Raw genomic sequence first — 19,306 nt, 5'->3', positions numbered from 1 at the left:
TGGAAGCAGAAACACGCTGTTTTTCGGGCCTGTCTCTTTAAATGCAAATGAGCTGCTGTTCCCCGCCCCATTTTCCAGAACAGAGCTGCGCCATTACAGCTTGTAACTGCCCATCTGTGCAGCCAAAGACAGAACAGTTAGCATGTTTTGCTCAAACTTTTGCCGTGGCTGGTAAACCGTTGTTGCTTGCGAAAATACAATAACGTTGCCGTGGGTGTAAAATTACAGGGGCGGTAATATTATAATGAGATAGCCGCGCTTGTTTTCTCAGAAAAAGGCTTGCCAAAACAAAGTTACTGGGTTAATCTTTCTCACGTTTCCTTGGTTGGTAGATGCACCGGGGACCTGATTACAGCACTTAAAACCTAGAAAAGTCAGATTTTCATGATATGTCACCTTTAAAACAAACCAACCTGAGAAACAGTATCCCATTTCTTCAGGAATTTCAATCGCGGCATTTTTATTTTTATTTTTACAACCAGAGGCTGTAGAATGGTGCGACATCTTAGAAAACTCATTGATTTTTTACTGTGAGTGAAGACAAGTTGAATGCTCCAAGATGGTGGACGCGTCTGTCTGGAACGGTTGAATGTGGCATCTACCTATATTTAATGAGGAAAAAAAATTAACTTAAATGATTTTAGCAAATGGCTGCAATATAACAAAGAGTGAAAAATTTAAGGGGGTCTGAATACTTTCCGTACCCACTGTATATCTATGGTAGACAAGCTAGTGTCTTCTGATGTGTTTTTGATAAAAAGATTACATTGGCTAATGGTTATGTACAGATGTACTTTTAGCTTTGATTTCATTCACTCTTGTTGGTGGATTGGAGTGTATTTGTGTGTTTGTTCTTAAGTTGGGAATTTCGAGAGCTTGTCACTTATCTTCTAACCATACTGACTTTTACAGTATCAGTTTGAGTGCAGTGTGAGAAACCATGTGTCTGGTTTCTGACAGTGACGGCGTGGTCAGCACCGCGTCTGTGAGCCGCAGATAAAGGCTTTATTGGAGGTGGCGTTAATGAACCGTTGGCACCAGCACACACACATATACCAACGATGGCACATAAAAACACAGACACACAAAAAAGCGGGCAGTTTTTACACACTCTGGACTTGTCCAGATTACCTGTCCTACTTCTCTTACAGAAAAATCAATATATTCCCTCTCTATATCTCCGCAGCCGTTTTATACAGCCTTCCTCTCTTTTGTTTGGGGGTTTAGGGGCCCTGTATCAGCAGTGGGTGTTGAATACGACAGTTGAGCTCAATGTAAGCCGCTGGCAAAAGAGCAATTTCTGTTTTTTTTAGCATGTGTGACTTCAGGAGGGTTTGTTGCTGTGGTTTGTGTGTACAGTAAGTGTGAACTATCAGCTTTCAGCAACATGAGAAGCAAGATTAGCTCACCGGTCTCTAGTGACAGAGAAAAATCCTGCAACCTTGGCGACGCAAGTGCCGTGCTGTACTAACTGAGCTCCTGGAACAAATGTAAAAAGTGAGATAAAAAAACAAAGAGGAGTATGTTTTACAAGAAGGTGCTATTTCAGTCTTTCACATTAATTCAATGGGTTACTTGCTTTTTCTTAGGTTTTTTTTTTTTTTTTTGCTAGCTGTTTCAGAGAGAGAATTGTTTCAAAGTAAATTGTACAGTAAAATGTGTTTCTGTGCATATGAATTCACTGCATTATTAACCAAGCTGAATTTAAAGAAGTTTTGATTTTTTTAAATATCTTGTACAAATTATAACGTAAAATATGTTTCTTTATATTCAATCTTTATACCTTAATTCAGGCTACATAATCAATCCTGCCACATTCTCCAAACTTTTAGGCTGTTATTAATATCTGTTGAATTGATTATATTTTATTGGATAATTTTTTATCTAATTTTGTTTAATATCAAATTTTATCTAAGTATCTCTTTTATCAATTTTAGCTGTTTAAAACAATTAACAGTTTAAACTGTTTTCAGGTGTTTGCCAAAAAAAGAGCAAGAACCAAAAGAAGAAATAAAAAAATAATAATATGTTCTCCTAAATAATACACTGAAATTGATGTAGCTAGTGCATTTCACAAATAATTACAAGGAAACAGCAAGTAACACTAATATAAGTTAAATATTCTTTAACATAAAAAAGTTGTTTTTGTACAGTGTATCGAAAGGTCTTTTTGCTGATATTTTGTTTGCAAAAAAAAAGTTTTATTTTATTTAATTTTGCTGCACACCCTGCTTTGTAGACAAAAAAAACATAATGATGAAAAGAAAAGAAAGGAAAAAAATGTAACCTAAATCTAAGATGGACAAGCAATACTTTCTTTAGGTTAAGCATCGTTTTGTTTTGTTTTTTTCACTCCTGTTTTCAACTTTGTTGTGGTTCCAAGCCCTATTTTTTGCCCTAATTGTGGGAAATGGCAGGTAACTAGATGAAGCGTGTTTTTAAAAATGGCATGTTTATGGGTGGTTGTGGAGTGAGAAGCTGTTCTGTACAATCTGTCTGTTCTGTCATTGTGTCTCTGGCTCTGTTCTTTCTCTCGCGCTGTGTTTAGAGCTGCTCTGAGCGCTGGGGACAGTGAGCCAGGTGTCAGAAAGATGCTATTATTGCCTTGAAGCCGTACATTTGGGTCAGGGCTGTGAGCGTGTGTTTGAGAGAGAGAGATCAGATAAATCTCTCTCTCTAAGAGCTCTTTCAGGGTTACACTCTGACATTCTTATTTAACACACATCAGACTGCCACTCTCAGATCCTGTCTAAGTCTACGCACACACACATGCACAAACAGAGTTGACTGCATTTATAAATGCTGGAGCACAGATCAAAGCATCCTATAGCACAGTGGCCACAATGCTTTGTTCGTGTGCAGCATGTATAAGTGTCAACATCTATGACAAAATGTTCTCTATAAATCTATGTTTCTGTATTTCTGTACACTAATCAACTGCATTTCAGTGTGTAAATAATCAAGTATGTCAGGTAGTGATAGTCAGCTGCATGCTCCACATTCTATCACTTTCTGCTGATTTTAAGGATAATCAAATCAAATAATAAAATAAATTGACACTATCAGTAATTAATAGTGTTTTCCTCTGGGAATCTAGCATTTTCAGCTAAATAAAAGAAAATATAAAATGTGAAAAGAAAATAAAATCATAAGAAATCATGGAAAAGACGCAAAAAGTTTGTTGTTTTCCCCTGGGAATCTAGCAATAAAAAATAAATAAATAAAATAAAATAATATAACAGTTAGAAGTTTGTAATAAAGTTTTTTTTTTTTTTTTTTAAGTCTTTTATGCTCACCAAGGATGCATTTATTTGATAAAAAAAATACAGTAACATTGTGAAATATTATTACAATTTACAATAATTGTTTTCTATTTTAAAATGTATTCAAATATATTTTATTTTATTCCACAAAAAAATTTTTTTTTTTTAAATTAAACATTAATAAAAAATGCTGAAAATTCAGCTTTACCATCACAGGAATAAATTACATTTCAAAACATTAAATAAGAAAACAGTTATTTTAAAATATAATAATATTTCAATATACTAATACTAGCGTTTTCTACTAATAGTAACATTTTCTGCTGATACAAAATAAAATAAAAAAGTAAAAGTAAAACAATACTATCATTTTATATGTGAAATTGTCAGTGGTTTACCCTGGGAATGTAGCATTATTTCCTAATTTCAAGAAAAAAATTTAATTAAATACATAAAATAAGAAATCCTAAGAAGATATGTAGAATTCTTTAAAATGTCTAAAATTAAATTATGAATTTCCCTAGTTTAGTTTAAGAAATATTTATTTCTGTCAGGACCACTATTGTCAAAGATGATTGACAATTAGCATACAGTTTGGATTGGCGGTATGGTTCTGTTCTGGGCAAGAACTCCCTGCGCATCCATGCACCTGTACTGTATTGTATATTGTATAGTCTTACACTTACACTCTTAAAAATAAAGAAGAACATTTCTGGGAGCAGTTCTTTAATCTTTTAAGAACATTTTTACATTATAAAGAAACTTTTGTGAAAAACATCAATGCAAATAAAGAACCTTTATTTTTAAGAGTGTAATATTTATTTTAAGGTGTCCTTGTTACAGTGTAATTATACATTTAAGTACCGAGTAATATTAATTAACTACATACACCTACTATATGGTTAGGGTTAGGATTACTTGCATATAATTATGCATAATTTATTGTTATTACAATAGTAAGTACATGTAACGTGTAACAAGGACACCTTCAAATAAAGAGTTACCGTGCAATATTGTAGTTGTAACTGTCCCACAAGCTATACTGTGCAGTAATGAATTCTATTCTACATTCTATGATCTATTCTATAATCTATCAATTCTGTTCTATTTTATTCTATTAGTATGTTTTTTTCCTCTACCTGTGTATTTGTAGTAGATAAAAATCTGTCCACTATCAGCATTAATAAGCAATTCAATCCTATTTTAATGTTATTTTCAGCAGATCATCAGATTGAATTATCTTCATTGTAATCAAAAGGGTGTTCTTGACTAATTCTAAATTCTTCATTTCTTGTCCCAGATAACATATAACACGTGTTCTCATTTTTCCTTCTATAGGTTTACAGTATTAAGAAAGTAATAATATACTCTAAAAACAGAATTATATGCAGACTTCTGGTCTAAAGTACGTAGGTGTGTCTTAAGGCTGTGTCAGGAGAACCAGACACCCTAAACGAACTCAACGAAGCAAACGTAGCCGATTATACATCTGGTTTATAAGGCTGTTTTCAACAATAGCAAAATCCATCATTCCACAGTGATACTGAATAAACAGAAAAAGATCAACATTTGATACAGTTGCCAAGTACAGTTGAGACGTGACAGGATCCTGAGAAATGTGAATATATGAATTAATGAACAGAAGCAATGCTGTGAAGATGAGTGGGCCAAAATTCATTTGAATTTGAGAAAATGGAGGATATGCTTTAGACATCCTAGTACAAGCCATATGATATTGGCATTTATTATCTAATGTTTATAATTATGTCTATATTAGAGGAAACCATTTCTATGGAAAAAAAAAAAGACAAGCAATTATTTAACGCCTACTTTTTTGTATAAAATAAAAATAAAAACAAAAACAATCAAATGTTGTTTGATGTGAGATTATTATTGAGATTATACACAGATGGAAAAACACACGAGTAACAAAGTGTGGGAGGCAGTTTTGCAGAGAATTTCTTAGCTATATGACAATATAAACATTATTTCATGTGATTATTCTTATTTTTGCAGAACGAACAGAGAATAGCATACAAAGAACGGCAGGATCTGCATGGGAAGACAGATTTAAGTAAGTGATTAATTAAAGGAGTCTGTACATTATGTTTGTTTATTTGACTCACTATGTGAACATAGTGATGGTGTGTAAAGGTGACTATTAAATAATGCGATTTATCAATAGCAACAGTGAGGAGGTTTTGGTACAGTCATGACTCAGAGGACTGTAATCTACCATAATATACCATGGGACAAAGGTTTAAACTATCTTATCAGTGTGGTTTCCTGGGATTTAGCAACATGTTTTAGGCAATGAAAATAAAAAAACTCTCTACATACAAGAATAGATAAAAAATTCTATTTGTTAGAGAAAAGACCTATAAGTTAACATACGTAATGCAATTGCTAATGAAAAATATAAGCATTTCTGTCAGGACCACTATCGTCAAAGATGCCAAGCCTAGCATGGATGAGATCAGGGAGAGCAGCGATAACCCCCCAGGGTAAACAGAACAGAACCAATATAAATGTATTGCAGATATCGTTAAAGTTCAATAATTTTATGTACACATTTTAGAATTAGTCTGATTCAAAGGATAATCAGAAGGCTGAATCCTGACTGACAGAGGAGGAGCTGGGGATGGAGGAGGGTAATTAGCTATTGAGCAATGCGAAAACTGCTGATAATACTGAGGGACCTTATCTATGAATGATTAGATAGGTGTCGTATTCCTATAGGTAGATGGGGGTCAGCTGATGCGAGCTTGACTAACGTGACCTGCCAGAACTAACGCTACGTTTGATAATTATTATTTAATGCACCTAGAAATTACTTTTTGTCAAATCCCTATCCAGTTAATGACGAATGGTTGAAAAAGTTATGGAAATTCATAAGCCAACATGTTTAGAGTCCCACATTTGGCTCAAATACTTAATAAACGCATAATGGAGGAGTGATTGATGTGAACTTAGTGAATGACGGGCGTTTGAGCGTTCTGTGCAGTTCTGCGCTTACATTCTCCCTGTTGAAATGCATATTAGAGATGAGAACTGACTTGACAATTCAAATATCACATTGCTTGAAAAGTAAAGACACCGAGACACTTTGTTCAGGACTGAAAAGTGGCATTAATTTCACACTAAGAAGGGTCTCACTGTTCCACGCTCCGCATCAAATACATCCTTCCCGTCTCACAGCCGTAGAAAATGACTGCGCTGGAGAAGGACACCAACGATGTGGGTAATAAACATGAAGACTGGCAAATCTGAGAGAGAACCAATGAGAACAGGGGTGAAAAAAGTAGAAAGAAAGAAGTGGCTGTCAAAAGAACTCCGTTTTCTCATCATCACCGAGGAAGGGGAAAACAAAGAAGCATCTGTCTCTAGACCTAGAGAGGAGGATCTGTCATGAGCAGCAGAAATAATAAAGCAAAAAGATGATGCGATGCTTCACTGTTTCACAAGTCTGGCTCTCTGAAGAAATACTAAATCAGTAGAGCTTCAAAAGAGCTGTAGAGGAAGAGTATGCTAAACCCATGAGTAATACTTCCTCACTTAAAACGCTTGCTGAGAGGACGGCCATGGAGAACTGCTGCCCCCTCGTGTGCGCTTTGGATGCTGTATGAATATGCATTTGTGTTGCGTGCATCATAAACTGTAATTGTAAAATTTATGATAATTCCAACAGGTCCAGCCGCATTAGTATAGAAAGCACCACAGAGTCAAAGTGTGTACAATTTTTAGAGAATTCAACCTGTGATAAATGGCTTACTTGTCAGTGTCATTAACTAAACTACTTTAAAAAAAGGCATTTTTGTTCATAAAAATATAGATATTAATATTAGATGAAAGTTTTAGGGCAAGTTTAAGTTGAAAATAAAATAAATAGAAATAACAAAAAAAAAGAATAGAATGACAAAAGCACATACAATTACTAAAACATTTAAATAAAATGTTAAAATATTTTATTTAAACGTTAAAATAAAAATAAGAAAAAAAGTAATTGACTTATTTGAATAAAGTAATATTAATAACTACTTTAAAGTAGACAAATAATACTAAAATAACATTTCTAATCATCTCTGCACATTAAACTGGAATAGTGAAAGTATTTTATTGCAACGATCATCTGCTTCACCTGTAGAGACAACATAAAATGACATTAGCAACAAATGTTCCATCTATATACAATGGCATATTTCAGTGAAACACAATATTGAGTGTCAAATGATGTAGGAAAGGATTTGATTTTATCCATTAAAATCAGGGACTGATTGGATCATGAAGAGAGTGAAATAATTATTTACGAAAAGATGTAATGCTTTTCAGCATACATTATGAATATCTATATAATGCATCATACATAAAGGCTTCAGGTTAAGTGTTACCATAATTAAAGAATGCTAAGTGACATACACTTTACTGTTAATTACTGACCAGTATAAGAGCTGTGGCCTGTAGCGGTCAGTGTTAGTAAGTGGTTTGCTGTTTGTGTCAGTTTGTGTTTTGCAGGGACTGTAAGGCAGAGTTTCACGAGGACCCCTGCAGACAGAGGACAGACACAGCAACAGGAAGTGCCCTGCAGGTGAGGACTTCAACTTTTAATATTAGTTCATCACATATGCATGGACACAGTTCAATTTATGTTGGCTAGATATCATCAGTCAAGGTGAAAATACACCCCATCTGCTTAAATATTCTCTCTTTTGGGTCGAGCAGCCCAGAGATTATAGTCGTAACGGTGTCAGTGCAGGACAATGCGTGCAAGCCATTCACAAATCACCTGATTCATAAATGAATCACATAAGAGAGGAATTTAAAGCTGTTTAAGATCAAATCTGTCTGTCTTACTGTGCTGCGTTTGATCTCTGCTGTGTGTGTGTGTGTGTGTGTGTGTGTGTGTGTGTGTGTGTGTGTGTTTCAGGGCTATATTGCAGATGAAGATGCGGCTCTTCATGCCCGCTGGGAACAGGCTTCACAGGAAACTATAGCCGAAACCACTCACCTTTGCCCCAAATGCCAAGTTCCTGTGGAAAAAAACGGTGTGAATTGTCTTTTACCTTTCTCTAATTTGTCAGGGACTATATTCAAAATAGTGTACTACTATTACTTACTAATAACCCGTGCTGTGCAGTAACTGATATGTAATATATGTGTATAACCATATATGTAATATGGATTATGTAATCAGATTTCAAAAATGAACTACTTGTGATTAGAATATATAGTATGTTTTAAAATAGACATAACTTTTTTGTTGATTACATGATGTTATTCATACAATGGCAGTAAATTATTAATAATTTATAATTCTTCTTTTTTATCTTTTAAATTTTAAGCCTGTCACTTATAAAAATCTTCTAGATTTGTGGAATTTAACAACAGATTTGCATGTTCATGTTGGCATGCATGGCATGCAGGTAAATATTTCAGTATTTTTAGTAAGTGTTTTATTTTGATAGTTTTTATTTGTAATTTTTTTTTTAATTGCTTATTTATTTCAATGTGACATTTTTGTGATTTAAAGGGACCGTTCACCCAAAAATGAAAATTCTATCTACTCACCCTCAAGTTGTTCCAAATCTTAATGATTTATTTTTTATTTATTTTTTATTTTTTAATCTGAAGAACACAAAATAAGATATTTTGAAGAATGTTGGTAACCGGGAGCATGGGAAAAAAATACTATGAAAGTCAGTAGGTGCGTTTGCATGGAGCATTGTATTCCGATTACAATCGGTTTAAAAGTATATGAATAAAAATGCTGCATGTAAACACCTCAATCAGAATAAATGCAAATTATTTTTTTTTTGTGTGTGTGTGTGCTTATATTAGTCTTGCATTTCCATTTCAGTGCGACACATAAACCTGAAATTATATCAGCATTTTTTTTTTTTTACATATACTGGAATATTTGATTCTCCAAAGGGCTAAATATTAATATTATTTCATTTTAATATTTTGTCATATCATTTTCATTTTAATAATTTGTTTATATATTTTTATATATTATATATCCAGTGTTTAAATTTGAATTTAAAATTAACTTATATGAATATATTTATAATGTTTTATAAAGGGGTGGTTGACTGGTTTTTTTATAGGCTTGATTGTGTTTATGGGGTGCAGTCTAACATGTGTTAATGCTTCGTTTGTTAAAAAACGCATTATTTTTGTTAAAAGTATATGAATAAAAATGCTGCATGTAAACACCTCAATCAGAATAAATGCAAATTATTTTTTTTTTGTGTGTGTGTGTGCTTATATTAGTCTTGCATTTCCATTTCAGTGCGACACATAAACCTGAAATTATATCAGCATTTTTTTTTTTTTACATATACTGGAATATTTGATTCTCCAAAGGGCTAAATATTAATATTATTTCATTTTAATATTTTGTCATATCATTTTCATTTTAATAATTTGTTTATATATTTTTATATATTATATATCCAGTGTTTAAATTTGAATTTAAAATTAACTTATATGAATATATTTGAATTTTAAAAGACGATATCTCCGTTTGCATTGAACTTTCAGCTTCGTAACTTTGCAGATATTGTTTATGATCAAACAGCAACATTACACACTAACTAACATTAAAAAAGTGAAATTGCAATCAACCACAACTTTAACTAATTATATGTTTATGACATTAGCTAAACACAGTTGGCTGAATTAACTATGTGTGTGATGAGGAAGGGTTCTTCACTCTTATAAAAATGATTCCAAAAGTAGGTTTTCTCAGCGATGTCATAGAAGGACCATTTTTGGTTCCCCAAAGAACCCTATATATATATATACTTTTTTCCAGTATAAAGAACATTTTGTATAATGGAAAGTTCCCATGGATGTTAAAGGCTTTTCATGGAACCTTCAATGCCGATAAAGAACCTTTAGTTTTTACAGTGTTTTGGGAACCCAAACATGTTTTCATGGGCATCACTCTGAAGCCCCATTATTTTTAGGAGTGTACTATTTTAAAATTGTACATATTATACGGCGTATGTATGGATGCTTGAATATTTACAGTATTTCAAAGACTGCTCGGTCATTGGTTGGCTATCTTTGTTGTTATCTTTAACCTTGAAAAGTGCTCTGTAAAGATGTGATTATCTCCTAACAGTATGGATAATGATCCCCTCTCGTCTTGTCCTCTCTTATCTCGCTCAGGTGGCTGTATGCACATGGTGTGTCCGCGTCCACAGTGTAAGTTTGAATGGTGTTGGTTCTGTCACGTGGAGTGGAACAGAGAATGTATGGGCAACCACTGGTTCGGATGAGTCGGATACACTCTCACCATCAGCTGAAACTCAGGAAATGAAGCCAAACCTCTAATCATTAGCAGTATTGTGAGGTATATATCATGAAATGCTGCTGACATTCAAAAGTATCTGTGGTAACCACAAAAAAATAAGGGTGTGATGGAATCATATTATAGTGTTATTAAAATGTTTTAATGAAATCCTGAGTCATGTTTTCTTTCAAGTCATCGAATTCCAACATATTTGTTTTGCTCGTGGGAGTATTGTTGTATTACTGACTGCACTTAATAATCACAATGAAAGTGTTTCAGGTTTTTCTCACCCCAATCTAGCTTTTATATTTTTATTTATTTATGTAGAAAAATTAATTTATTCCTGTAATGGTAAAGTTGCATTTTCAGCATCATTACTCCAGTCTTCAGTGTCACATGATCTTCAGAAATCATTCTAATATGCTGATATGATGCTCAAGAAACATTTCTTCTCAATACAAACATGTTGAAAACGGTTGTGCTGCTTCATATCTATAATATTTATATTTACCATTTATTTGAAATGGTAATCTTTTAAAATGATAAATATCTTTATAATGTGATTATAAATGTCTTTACTGTCACTTTAATGCATCCTTACTGAATTAAAGTGTTAGTTTCTTGGGGGTGGGGGACTCCAAACTTTTCAGCGGTAGTGTAACTCGCAGCTTTAGATGTGCATTTATGTTCTCCAAGACACTAGAGACACTATTTTTGTGGATTAGCTCTGACAAAGATTCAGTTTCATTACGATTCATTGTCAAATTGAAAATATTACACTACGGGCAATACATTTGAATTAATGGGATATTTTACATTCGCAGGCTTAAAGACTGTATGTAGAATAAAAAATGAACATAAGTCATTCACCTGTTCTTGTGTATAATGTCAGCTATTTTTCTACTTGTGTTGTTTTCCATTGCTGATGTAATTTGACATCTGTCATGCATGATGTCATTGCATTCCTATCATGTCAATTATTTACTTTTTCAGTCTCTCAGTGTTGTCTGCTCATCGGTATAACCAGGGCTGGTTTATGAACCGGACCAGCGGGGCCAGTGTCCAGGGGCCTTGAACTGCCAGGAACCTCCAAAGCCTCAAACCACAGAGAAACTGAACACCAAGGTCCTCAAATCCAGGCCAAGGCTGAAAGTATCAATAATAAGTAGTTTAGGCTTCTTAAAATCGACTATTTTACCTATTATTAATCCGTTTTTATGGTTATTAGAGTTTTGTGTTAACAGCAAAGTCCATTGAAATCAATTCTAATGTAGTTGCTGGTAATGTAGAACGTTCCAAATCTGTCACTGTTGAGGATCCTTGTTAGGATGCTGCCTTAGAAGACAGCTTGCTGTCTTGCATGTTTCAGAACAAGTCCACACAATGCTTATATCTAGTTTATATGATGATTCGATGACCCTTGATGGACATATTCTGTTGAAACAGGACACAGTACTGGTGCTATAGATGGACCCTAAACAATCCTGTGCTGTTGCCCTGCGACCTCTAGTTAAACATTATGAGATAAGTGTTAGTTCAGTATGATTTATTACAGGGAGGGTGTAACTGGATGTCTAACACGTGTGCTAACGACTCACAGTAAAGATTAACTGAGAAACAAATCATCTAAAGACAAACACAGCCCGTTATTAAAGACGTCAAGAGCGCTCTGCTCGATATACAGGCTGTACTGATGCTGATTTTCTGCTCTACTGGCTCCATTGCACTTCTGCTTAGTTTATGTTTTGGGCTGTAAGTTCACTCTTCTAGCATCTGAAGAAGGAAGAGGAGATCTTCAAGTGCTCTCAGCTGAATCCAGTAGAAGAATGAAGAGATTCGGTCAAGTCGGACCTGACAGGCCTGATAACCTTGAGCTTGAACTGACTGATGGAATCTCTAGTCAGGTGAGGAAACAGCCTTCAGTCTTTGCTTTGAATCTGCTATATTATTTCCTGAACTGTTCAGTGTTCAAAAAATAAATAAGAAATTCTGTGAAGTTTACGGTAAAGCACCAAGAGCTGTGCCTGACAGTTCTTCATCGTAAAAAAAATATGGTAGCAGCATTTAAGGTTTTAAGGAATGAACGGTTATTAACAGTAAAAATTAATATTTCATTAATTGATATGTTCATATCAATAATAATTGTAATCAAAGCTGACGGAAATACAGATATATTGGTAACTGACTCTAAAATAATGCAATAAACATTCATTTATCAACTTAAGATGTAAAATAAAACCCTAATATACATAACTGATAACAAAACAAAAAAAAGAAGAAACTATTATTGCATGAAAAAAAACATCAATGTGAGCTGTCACAGCTTTTTTTCACTTCCAAAAACTATTAACCACTTACCGTTAACCAATTACTTTGTTTTTATCATAGTATATTTTGCAGACGTTTGCCATTAAAATTACATTATTTTTACAGTGATAATTCACATTTTAAACTATTGTGTCATTTGGTGATGTTTTTACTATTTTGTAATGTATGCATGGCTGAAGTCAGTGCAGCCAATCTTTGCTACCCCAGTATCCGTGACAACAGTTAAAGATGTGGGGAGGTCAGTCGCTCACCTGGCGTCCTATGCAAGAGGCCGCTGGAAACATGCTGCCCGCAAGTCTGTAAGGAAGAAACCCAAAGGTATTTATAATAAATGCTTATTATGTGCCCTTCAAAATTCCATGGCAATAAACTCTTTACCTGCTTTGTAAAATGTGATTTTGAAGATGGTTGTGAAAATGTACTCTTTAAAAAATTATGGAATATTTCAATTTGATTACCCTTAGAAAAAGGTATCGTAGCTATACCTAGGTACACTGATGGTATCAGATGGCAATACTTTGGTAGACCTAATTTGAAATAATATGTCATGTACCAGAGAAAGTATGGACTATCCACTGCCAATGGATATACAGACACATTGATATACTGCTGCTGCACGATTAGGCATACATGACATCCTGTAGCAGATCTAGACAGGTGGAGCTGGGGGAGGTGGAGGGTTTCAGAGGAACTCTGATAGCATTGCAGGACCAGCTTATCCACCTTATTTTGCAACACGGAAGTAAGCTATTTCTCTGTGAATGTGCAAGACTTCCGATTCATATGATGTGATTGCTAGCAGATTGCATGTAGATGACCTATCAGCCTGTGCCATCTAGAGTTTCATCACTGATTATAGATTATCACAAGATTATATCGAGATGGATAGAAAGATGGTACAACCATGATGTTATCATTGTACATGTCCAAAAACTGATGTTATTATGGTACTCGTGTTGTCAGTGTAATATCAATCCTACACTGTTCCAAAAATTCCATGAAATTTACGGTAAAAAAACGGCAGCTGTGGTTACCAGAATTTTACCGTAAAAAATAGCAGCGTTTTAGGTTTTACGGTTTTAACTTAAATTTACAGTTAAATACCGTAATTTCATTAACTGATATAATGTTAATATACCAACCTATTGAAGTACTGAAATCTGTTTTGTACCTTTGTAATACACTGATAACGACCAAATGCAGGTGGTGATAAGAAAGTTACATGATGAACCAAAGCCCATCACAAGCAGCTTTTAAATAATAACATATATAGAAGGTGCACAGTGTCATTCACACAAACATTAAACACCATCATGGTAACTGAAATACATGAAACTGAAATAATGCAATAAACATTAATTTAACAACATTAGGTGTAACACACAACCCTAATATACAAAACTTATAAGAAACATAGTTATTTAAACAAAAAAAACATCAAATTTGAAATGTAACGCAAGGAATTCTGGGAATGTCAATTTACGGTTATTCACTGTAAATTATACGGTCTTTTTCACTTCCAAAAACGGTATACTACCGTAAAATTAATGTCCAATACAGTTTTTCACCATATATAGTAGGGGAATTTACCGTTAACCATTTAACAGGTTTTTACTGTAGCATTTTTACAGTCTTTTACCGTTAAATTCATGGTCATTTTTTTACAGTGTATAACTCTAAATCTTTGTCTTTTTAGAGGAATATGTAGGCAGCAAATACAAGGGTCTGGCAATGGATGAAGACAATGTAGATGGACAGAAGAAGATCCAGCTAAATAAAAGGCTTCTGGATCACTTTCGAGTCCTGGCGGCCAGCAATAAAGACACAGATGAGGTAATGCATGAAATAAATGATGTGGCTCCACTTTGGTGAACTTTGGGAGAACATGATGTCGTATTTGTCAGTCCCACACAGTGATATTGATTTTTGCTTTCAGGTGGACCTGCAGTTTCTGAATGATGTCCTCACAGATGGAGCTGACCCAAACTCAGCTGATAAATATGGGCAAATGGCCCTGCATGAGGTTAATGTTTGACTGCTTATGTAAGACATATATGCCATAAAATGTCATTCTGGGATTTAAATGTTCAGCTGATGCTTGCATTCAAATATTGAGAATATAGGTGACATCTTGTAAATCATTCACAGATGTTTGTGTTTACTGGTAGATCTCTCGGGCATGGAATGTGGACGTGATGCGTTTCTTCCTGGAAAGAGGGGCAGATTTTCAGAGGGCCGATGCTTTTGGAGTGACACCTCTTCACGTAGCCGCAGCTCTGGATTATGAGGAGATGCTGCAGTTCCTGTTAGAAAGAGGAGGTGTGTTTATGTGTGTTTATCAGGGTTCAGCAAAATTCAGAATTTAAGAACTGGTTGTACGCTCTCAGAAAAAAAAGGGTACACAAGCTGTCAATGGGGCAGTACCTTTTCAAAAGGTACTAATATGTACTCTCTAGGTATTAATATGTACCTTTAAGGTACTAATATGCATCTTTTAGAAATAAAGTACTAAAGAGTACCTTTTGAAAAGGTACCAGCCCAGTGACAACTTTTGTACCCTTTTTCTGAGAGTGTATGTACTGTACATTCATGAGTGTGATTTTGAGTTGAAATGGTTATATAACACAGAGTATGATGGGAAAAAGTAATTTACTGAGTTGCAGTTTAAACAATAACACAGAAAATGATAAACAATAGTTTATCAACAATAGTTTATTCAATTCAAAAGTTTGGGGTCTGTTTTTTTATTTTATTTTTATTTTTGAAAGAAATTAATTCAGCAAGGATGCATGCATTCAGTTGATCAAAAGTGACAGTAATGACTTTTACATTCAGATGAGTCAAATAAATTCAAATAAATGCTATACTTCTGAACTTTCTATTCATCAAAGAATTACAAAAAGGATCAGGGTTTTCACAAAAATATAAAGCAGCACAACTGTTTTCAGTATTGATAAAAATAAGAAATTGATTGATAGTAATAAGAAGAGCATTAAATCATCATATTAGAATGATTTCTGAAGGATCATGACACTAAAGAGTGCGGTAATGCTGCTGAAAATTCAGTTTTGTCATCAGAGGAATTAATACAATTTCAAAATGTATAAAAATACAAAAGAGTTATTGACTGATTTTACTGTTCTTTGTTTTACTGTATTTTTATCAAATAAATGCAACTTCTTGGAAACTTAAAAAAAAACACTTCTTTTAAAATGTAAAAAATATATATATCAATGATTCCTTGGGTTGAACTGTCCTAGAACAGAGTTGTAAATACAACTTAACCACTGATTTCTAGTTGTGTACTCTTTTGGAAGGCTTTCACAATGAATCACACAGCGTCACACATGGCCGGCTAGAGTGAGCGGAGGCCGGCGGGCTTGAGGCAACCACAGTTACGCCTTCTTTCTTTGCGTGAACATTTGGGCGGCGTTATGCAAATCTTCCCACATCGTGACGTAGGCATGTGGGGGTGTGTTAGAACGAGCCGTTTTAGGTAGGCGTGGTTGACTCAACTTTTATAAAGAATATCCCTTTGGATTTGAGACTTTAGTCTTTGCAACTTTACAGATCTTCTTTATGCACCACGAGATTGTAACACTCCAAAGAGAAAGGAAAAACTGAAATCGCATGATATGACCCCTTTAAAATATATTCAAATAGAAAACAGTTATTTTAAATTGTAATAATATTTCACAATATTGCCGTTTTTACTGCATTTTTTTATCAAATAATTGCAGCCTTGTTGAGCATAAAGATTTCTTTTAAAAACGTTTTAAAAATCTTACTAATTGACAGGCTGATTTGGCAATGAATCAATTCCATATGAAAGACCGAATGACCCGAAAACAGTTCTACTACCTTCATCTCATGGAGCCAAAACCTGCTGACAAGACAAACCCAAAAGGTTCTGATCCGTCATCACCGGTAAACATCTTTAAGCATATTTCACATACATTTCTGTACAGTGTTGCTGCATTAGATTATGATATCTGTCTCTGTCCACAGCTGGAGTTTATTGTCAATCAGGGCAAACTGGATCTCATCATGCACCCTGTAGTGCTCAAACTCATCACTGTCAAATGGAACTTATATGGCAGGTAAACCAACATCAAAGTTCAAAACTGATGCATGGAGAAACATCAGCAGAGATCAACATCCTATTAAATGTTTTCCTACAGAACGGGGGCCTGGATACTCTTGCTTCTCAACTTCCTATTTATCGTGTCCTGGACAACAGTAGCCATATCTGTGTCGGTACGTCCAGATGGAGATCGGTACAATCTTCCTCAGGTAGGACTAACTATCTTTCTCTTGTTGACGATCCTTGACATATTGAAGGGTTCTTCCTTATTTTGAGAATGCACAAAGTAAACAAATCTAGAATATACATTTTTTTGCTTCTGAACAAACATATGCTTACAGTACATGCACTTCTCTTGATAGGACTGGTGGCGTGTGTTGTTGGTGGTTTTGGCACTAGTGCTGACGGTGGCTGAGGTGTACAGGGAAGTGATGGAGATTGTGCGATCTAGGAGGAAACTGAAGCACTGGCAGCATTGGACTGTGCAGAAAATCAGTGAGGACTTGAGCTGCTCTCACCCTATGTGGCCTGAGGTAACACACTGAACCCGTTCACACACTCACTTCTACTTGGTCTTATTTAAGAAGACTGCACTCACAATCTGGATTGAAATCTGTTGATGGATCCTATGTTTTTGATTTTTGTATTTTAAAAGCTTAGTTCACCCAATAAAGAAAATGTTATCATCATTTATACAATTCAGCTTTGCCATCACAGGAATTGATTACATTTAAAAATGTATTTAAATAGAAAAAAAGCTATTTTAAACTATAGTCATATTTCACCATACTGCTATTTTTACTGTATTTTGGAGCATAAGGGACTTCTTTCAAAAACACAAAAACATAAAAAAATCTTACATTATTCCAAACTTTTGACCTGTAGTATAAATGAACAGGAATAAAATACACTCTTGTAAGGACACAACTCACAATTTATTTATTTATTTTTTTTAATATATATATATAAAACAGGAACGCATTTACTTGGAAGGCCAAATTAAGTATATTCGAAACCTGAAAGGAACCTACTCTCAAGACCTCTGGTAATGTACTCATCACAAGCTAATATATAGTTGAATGTTAAAGAGTGTGAAAAAGTACATCATGCTGGGATGTCTCATGCAGGAATATCTTTGATTGGCTGGTCTATTCACTGCTGCTGGCAGTTCTGGGCATCCACTTGGCAGATATATTCCTAGTGTCTGACTCACTTCGACAGAACAGTCTTCGCCTCTTCGCAGTGTCCATTATTTTCCTATGGTTAAGGCTGATGAAGCATGTCCGAGCCTTTAGGTAATGAATCTTTTTGTAAGTATAACTTTGGGATCTTGACTTCCACCAGGGGTTTCCAGAGCCTTTATAAGTCAAGCCTATTTGATTTTAGAGGAAATTATTATGATTTTTGAATAATCAAATAACCCAGACTACACGCATCTTTCCTTACGGGTAAAACTACAAAACTGAAAATCAAGTTGAATGCATGTAATTTGAAATGTTAAATGTATTTGTATGTGTGTGTGTGGGATTTCATTTTCAAAATGGCCAGATAAATTAAAATCAATTCATAAATTCTCATCACCTGTTCTAGAATTTTACTTAAAAAATTGTGGATGTGTATGTAAAGTAAACTTTTTTAAAGGGGGTCATGAAGCATATGGCTTTTGAGATAGTGGTCATCCGAGTAAAATGTTGGGGACCTAGGCTCTGTAGGAACACCTGGTCAGTAGCAGTTACCATAGAGACTCAGATGTCAACACCTTTTGGGTCTCCTGACTGCTATGACACACAGAGCGCCTGGAGTCAAATGCTGTCACCTGGCCAGTGGCCCAAATAACAATGCTTCCATATCTCAGGTTTCACTGAGACTCCACAGGTGGCCTCTTCTTTGTAGGCTAGGTAACCATGGGAACATATGGTCAGAGTTACGGTAACCATAGAAACATAAGGACGCGGGGGTTTGGACACCATGTGCTCAGTCACTTCTGAATGCTACTACAGTATTTCCATAGTATGCCATTTCACTCATCAAGCAGAGCCAACAACAATTCGGCTGCTTTTTCCAGATCCAGAATCAATCACAATAGTGCAAACACTGACTTAAAGAAAAAAAAAAAACTACAATATTATGTACCATTATACACAACCGTTCAAAAGTTTGTGGTCAGTAAGATTTTATATTTTAAAGAAATTAATACTTTCAATCAGCAAGAACATGTTAAATTGATCAAAAGTGACAGTAACGATTTTTGCATTGTTAACAAAAAATTATATTTCAAATGATAGCTGTTCTTTCAGACTTTCTATTCAGCAGAGAATCCTGGGGGGGGGGGGG

At 34.6% G+C, this 19,306-nt stretch overlaps 3 protein-coding genes across 4 annotated transcripts in view; all 3 read left to right on the top strand.

Moving 5' to 3' along the window:
- Positions 1 to 12,176, top strand: part of LOC107696378 (E3 ubiquitin-protein ligase parkin-like) — a 145,357-nt gene extending 133,181 nt beyond the window's left edge. The window contains exons 10-13 of one of the 2 annotated variants that reach the window (XR_001635085.1): positions 7,762 to 7,848; positions 8,188 to 8,305; positions 10,437 to 10,620; positions 11,554 to 12,176. Coding sequence is in view for 1 of the 2 variants with exons in the window: in XM_016496678.1 (XP_016352164.1) it covers positions 7,762 to 7,848; positions 8,188 to 8,305; positions 10,437 to 10,546 (315 nt within the window). In the remaining variant the exon portion in view is untranslated. Of the gene's footprint in view, positions 1 to 7,761; positions 7,849 to 8,187; positions 8,306 to 10,436; positions 10,678 to 11,553 lie in introns of those variants that run through there. The other variant, XM_016496678.1, reaches the window with a different exon arrangement.
- A 94-nt stretch (positions 12,177 to 12,270) lies between these two features.
- Positions 12,271 to 15,254, top strand: LOC107696371 (ankyrin repeat domain-containing protein 54-like). The gene is made up of 5 exons (XM_016496670.1): positions 12,271 to 12,464; positions 13,068 to 13,206; positions 14,585 to 14,721; positions 14,825 to 14,911; positions 15,057 to 15,254. The coding sequence occupies exons 1-5, from the start codon at positions 12,387 to 12,389 to the stop codon at positions 15,252 to 15,254; spliced, it is 639 nt and encodes a 212-aa protein (XP_016352156.1). The 5' UTR covers positions 12,271 to 12,386.
- A 1,441-nt stretch (positions 15,255 to 16,695) lies between these two features.
- LOC107696375 (transient receptor potential cation channel subfamily A member 1 homolog) overlaps positions 16,696 to 19,306 on the top strand; it is a 7,930-nt gene continuing 5,319 nt past the window's right edge. The window contains exons 1-6 of the mRNA XM_016496675.1: positions 16,696 to 16,815; positions 16,897 to 16,988; positions 17,070 to 17,181; positions 17,335 to 17,505; positions 17,947 to 18,017; positions 18,100 to 18,267. Of these exons, the coding sequence (XP_016352161.1) occupies positions 16,699 to 16,815; positions 16,897 to 16,988; positions 17,070 to 17,181; positions 17,335 to 17,505; positions 17,947 to 18,017; positions 18,100 to 18,267 (731 nt within the window). The 5' untranslated portion in view covers positions 16,696 to 16,698. The remainder of the gene's footprint in view (positions 16,816 to 16,896; positions 16,989 to 17,069; positions 17,182 to 17,334; positions 17,506 to 17,946; positions 18,018 to 18,099; positions 18,268 to 19,306) is intronic.

The sequence above is a fragment of the Sinocyclocheilus anshuiensis genome, unplaced genomic scaffold (genome assembly GCF_001515605.1).
Source record: "Sinocyclocheilus anshuiensis isolate Anshui unplaced genomic scaffold, SAMN03320099.WGS_v1.1 scaffold963, whole genome shotgun sequence".
NCBI classification, from domain to species: Eukaryota; Metazoa; Chordata; class Actinopteri; order Cypriniformes; family Cyprinidae; genus Sinocyclocheilus; species Sinocyclocheilus anshuiensis.
Note: the sequence above shows the minus strand (reverse complement) of the source record. Positions and strands in the feature narration are given on the sequence as shown.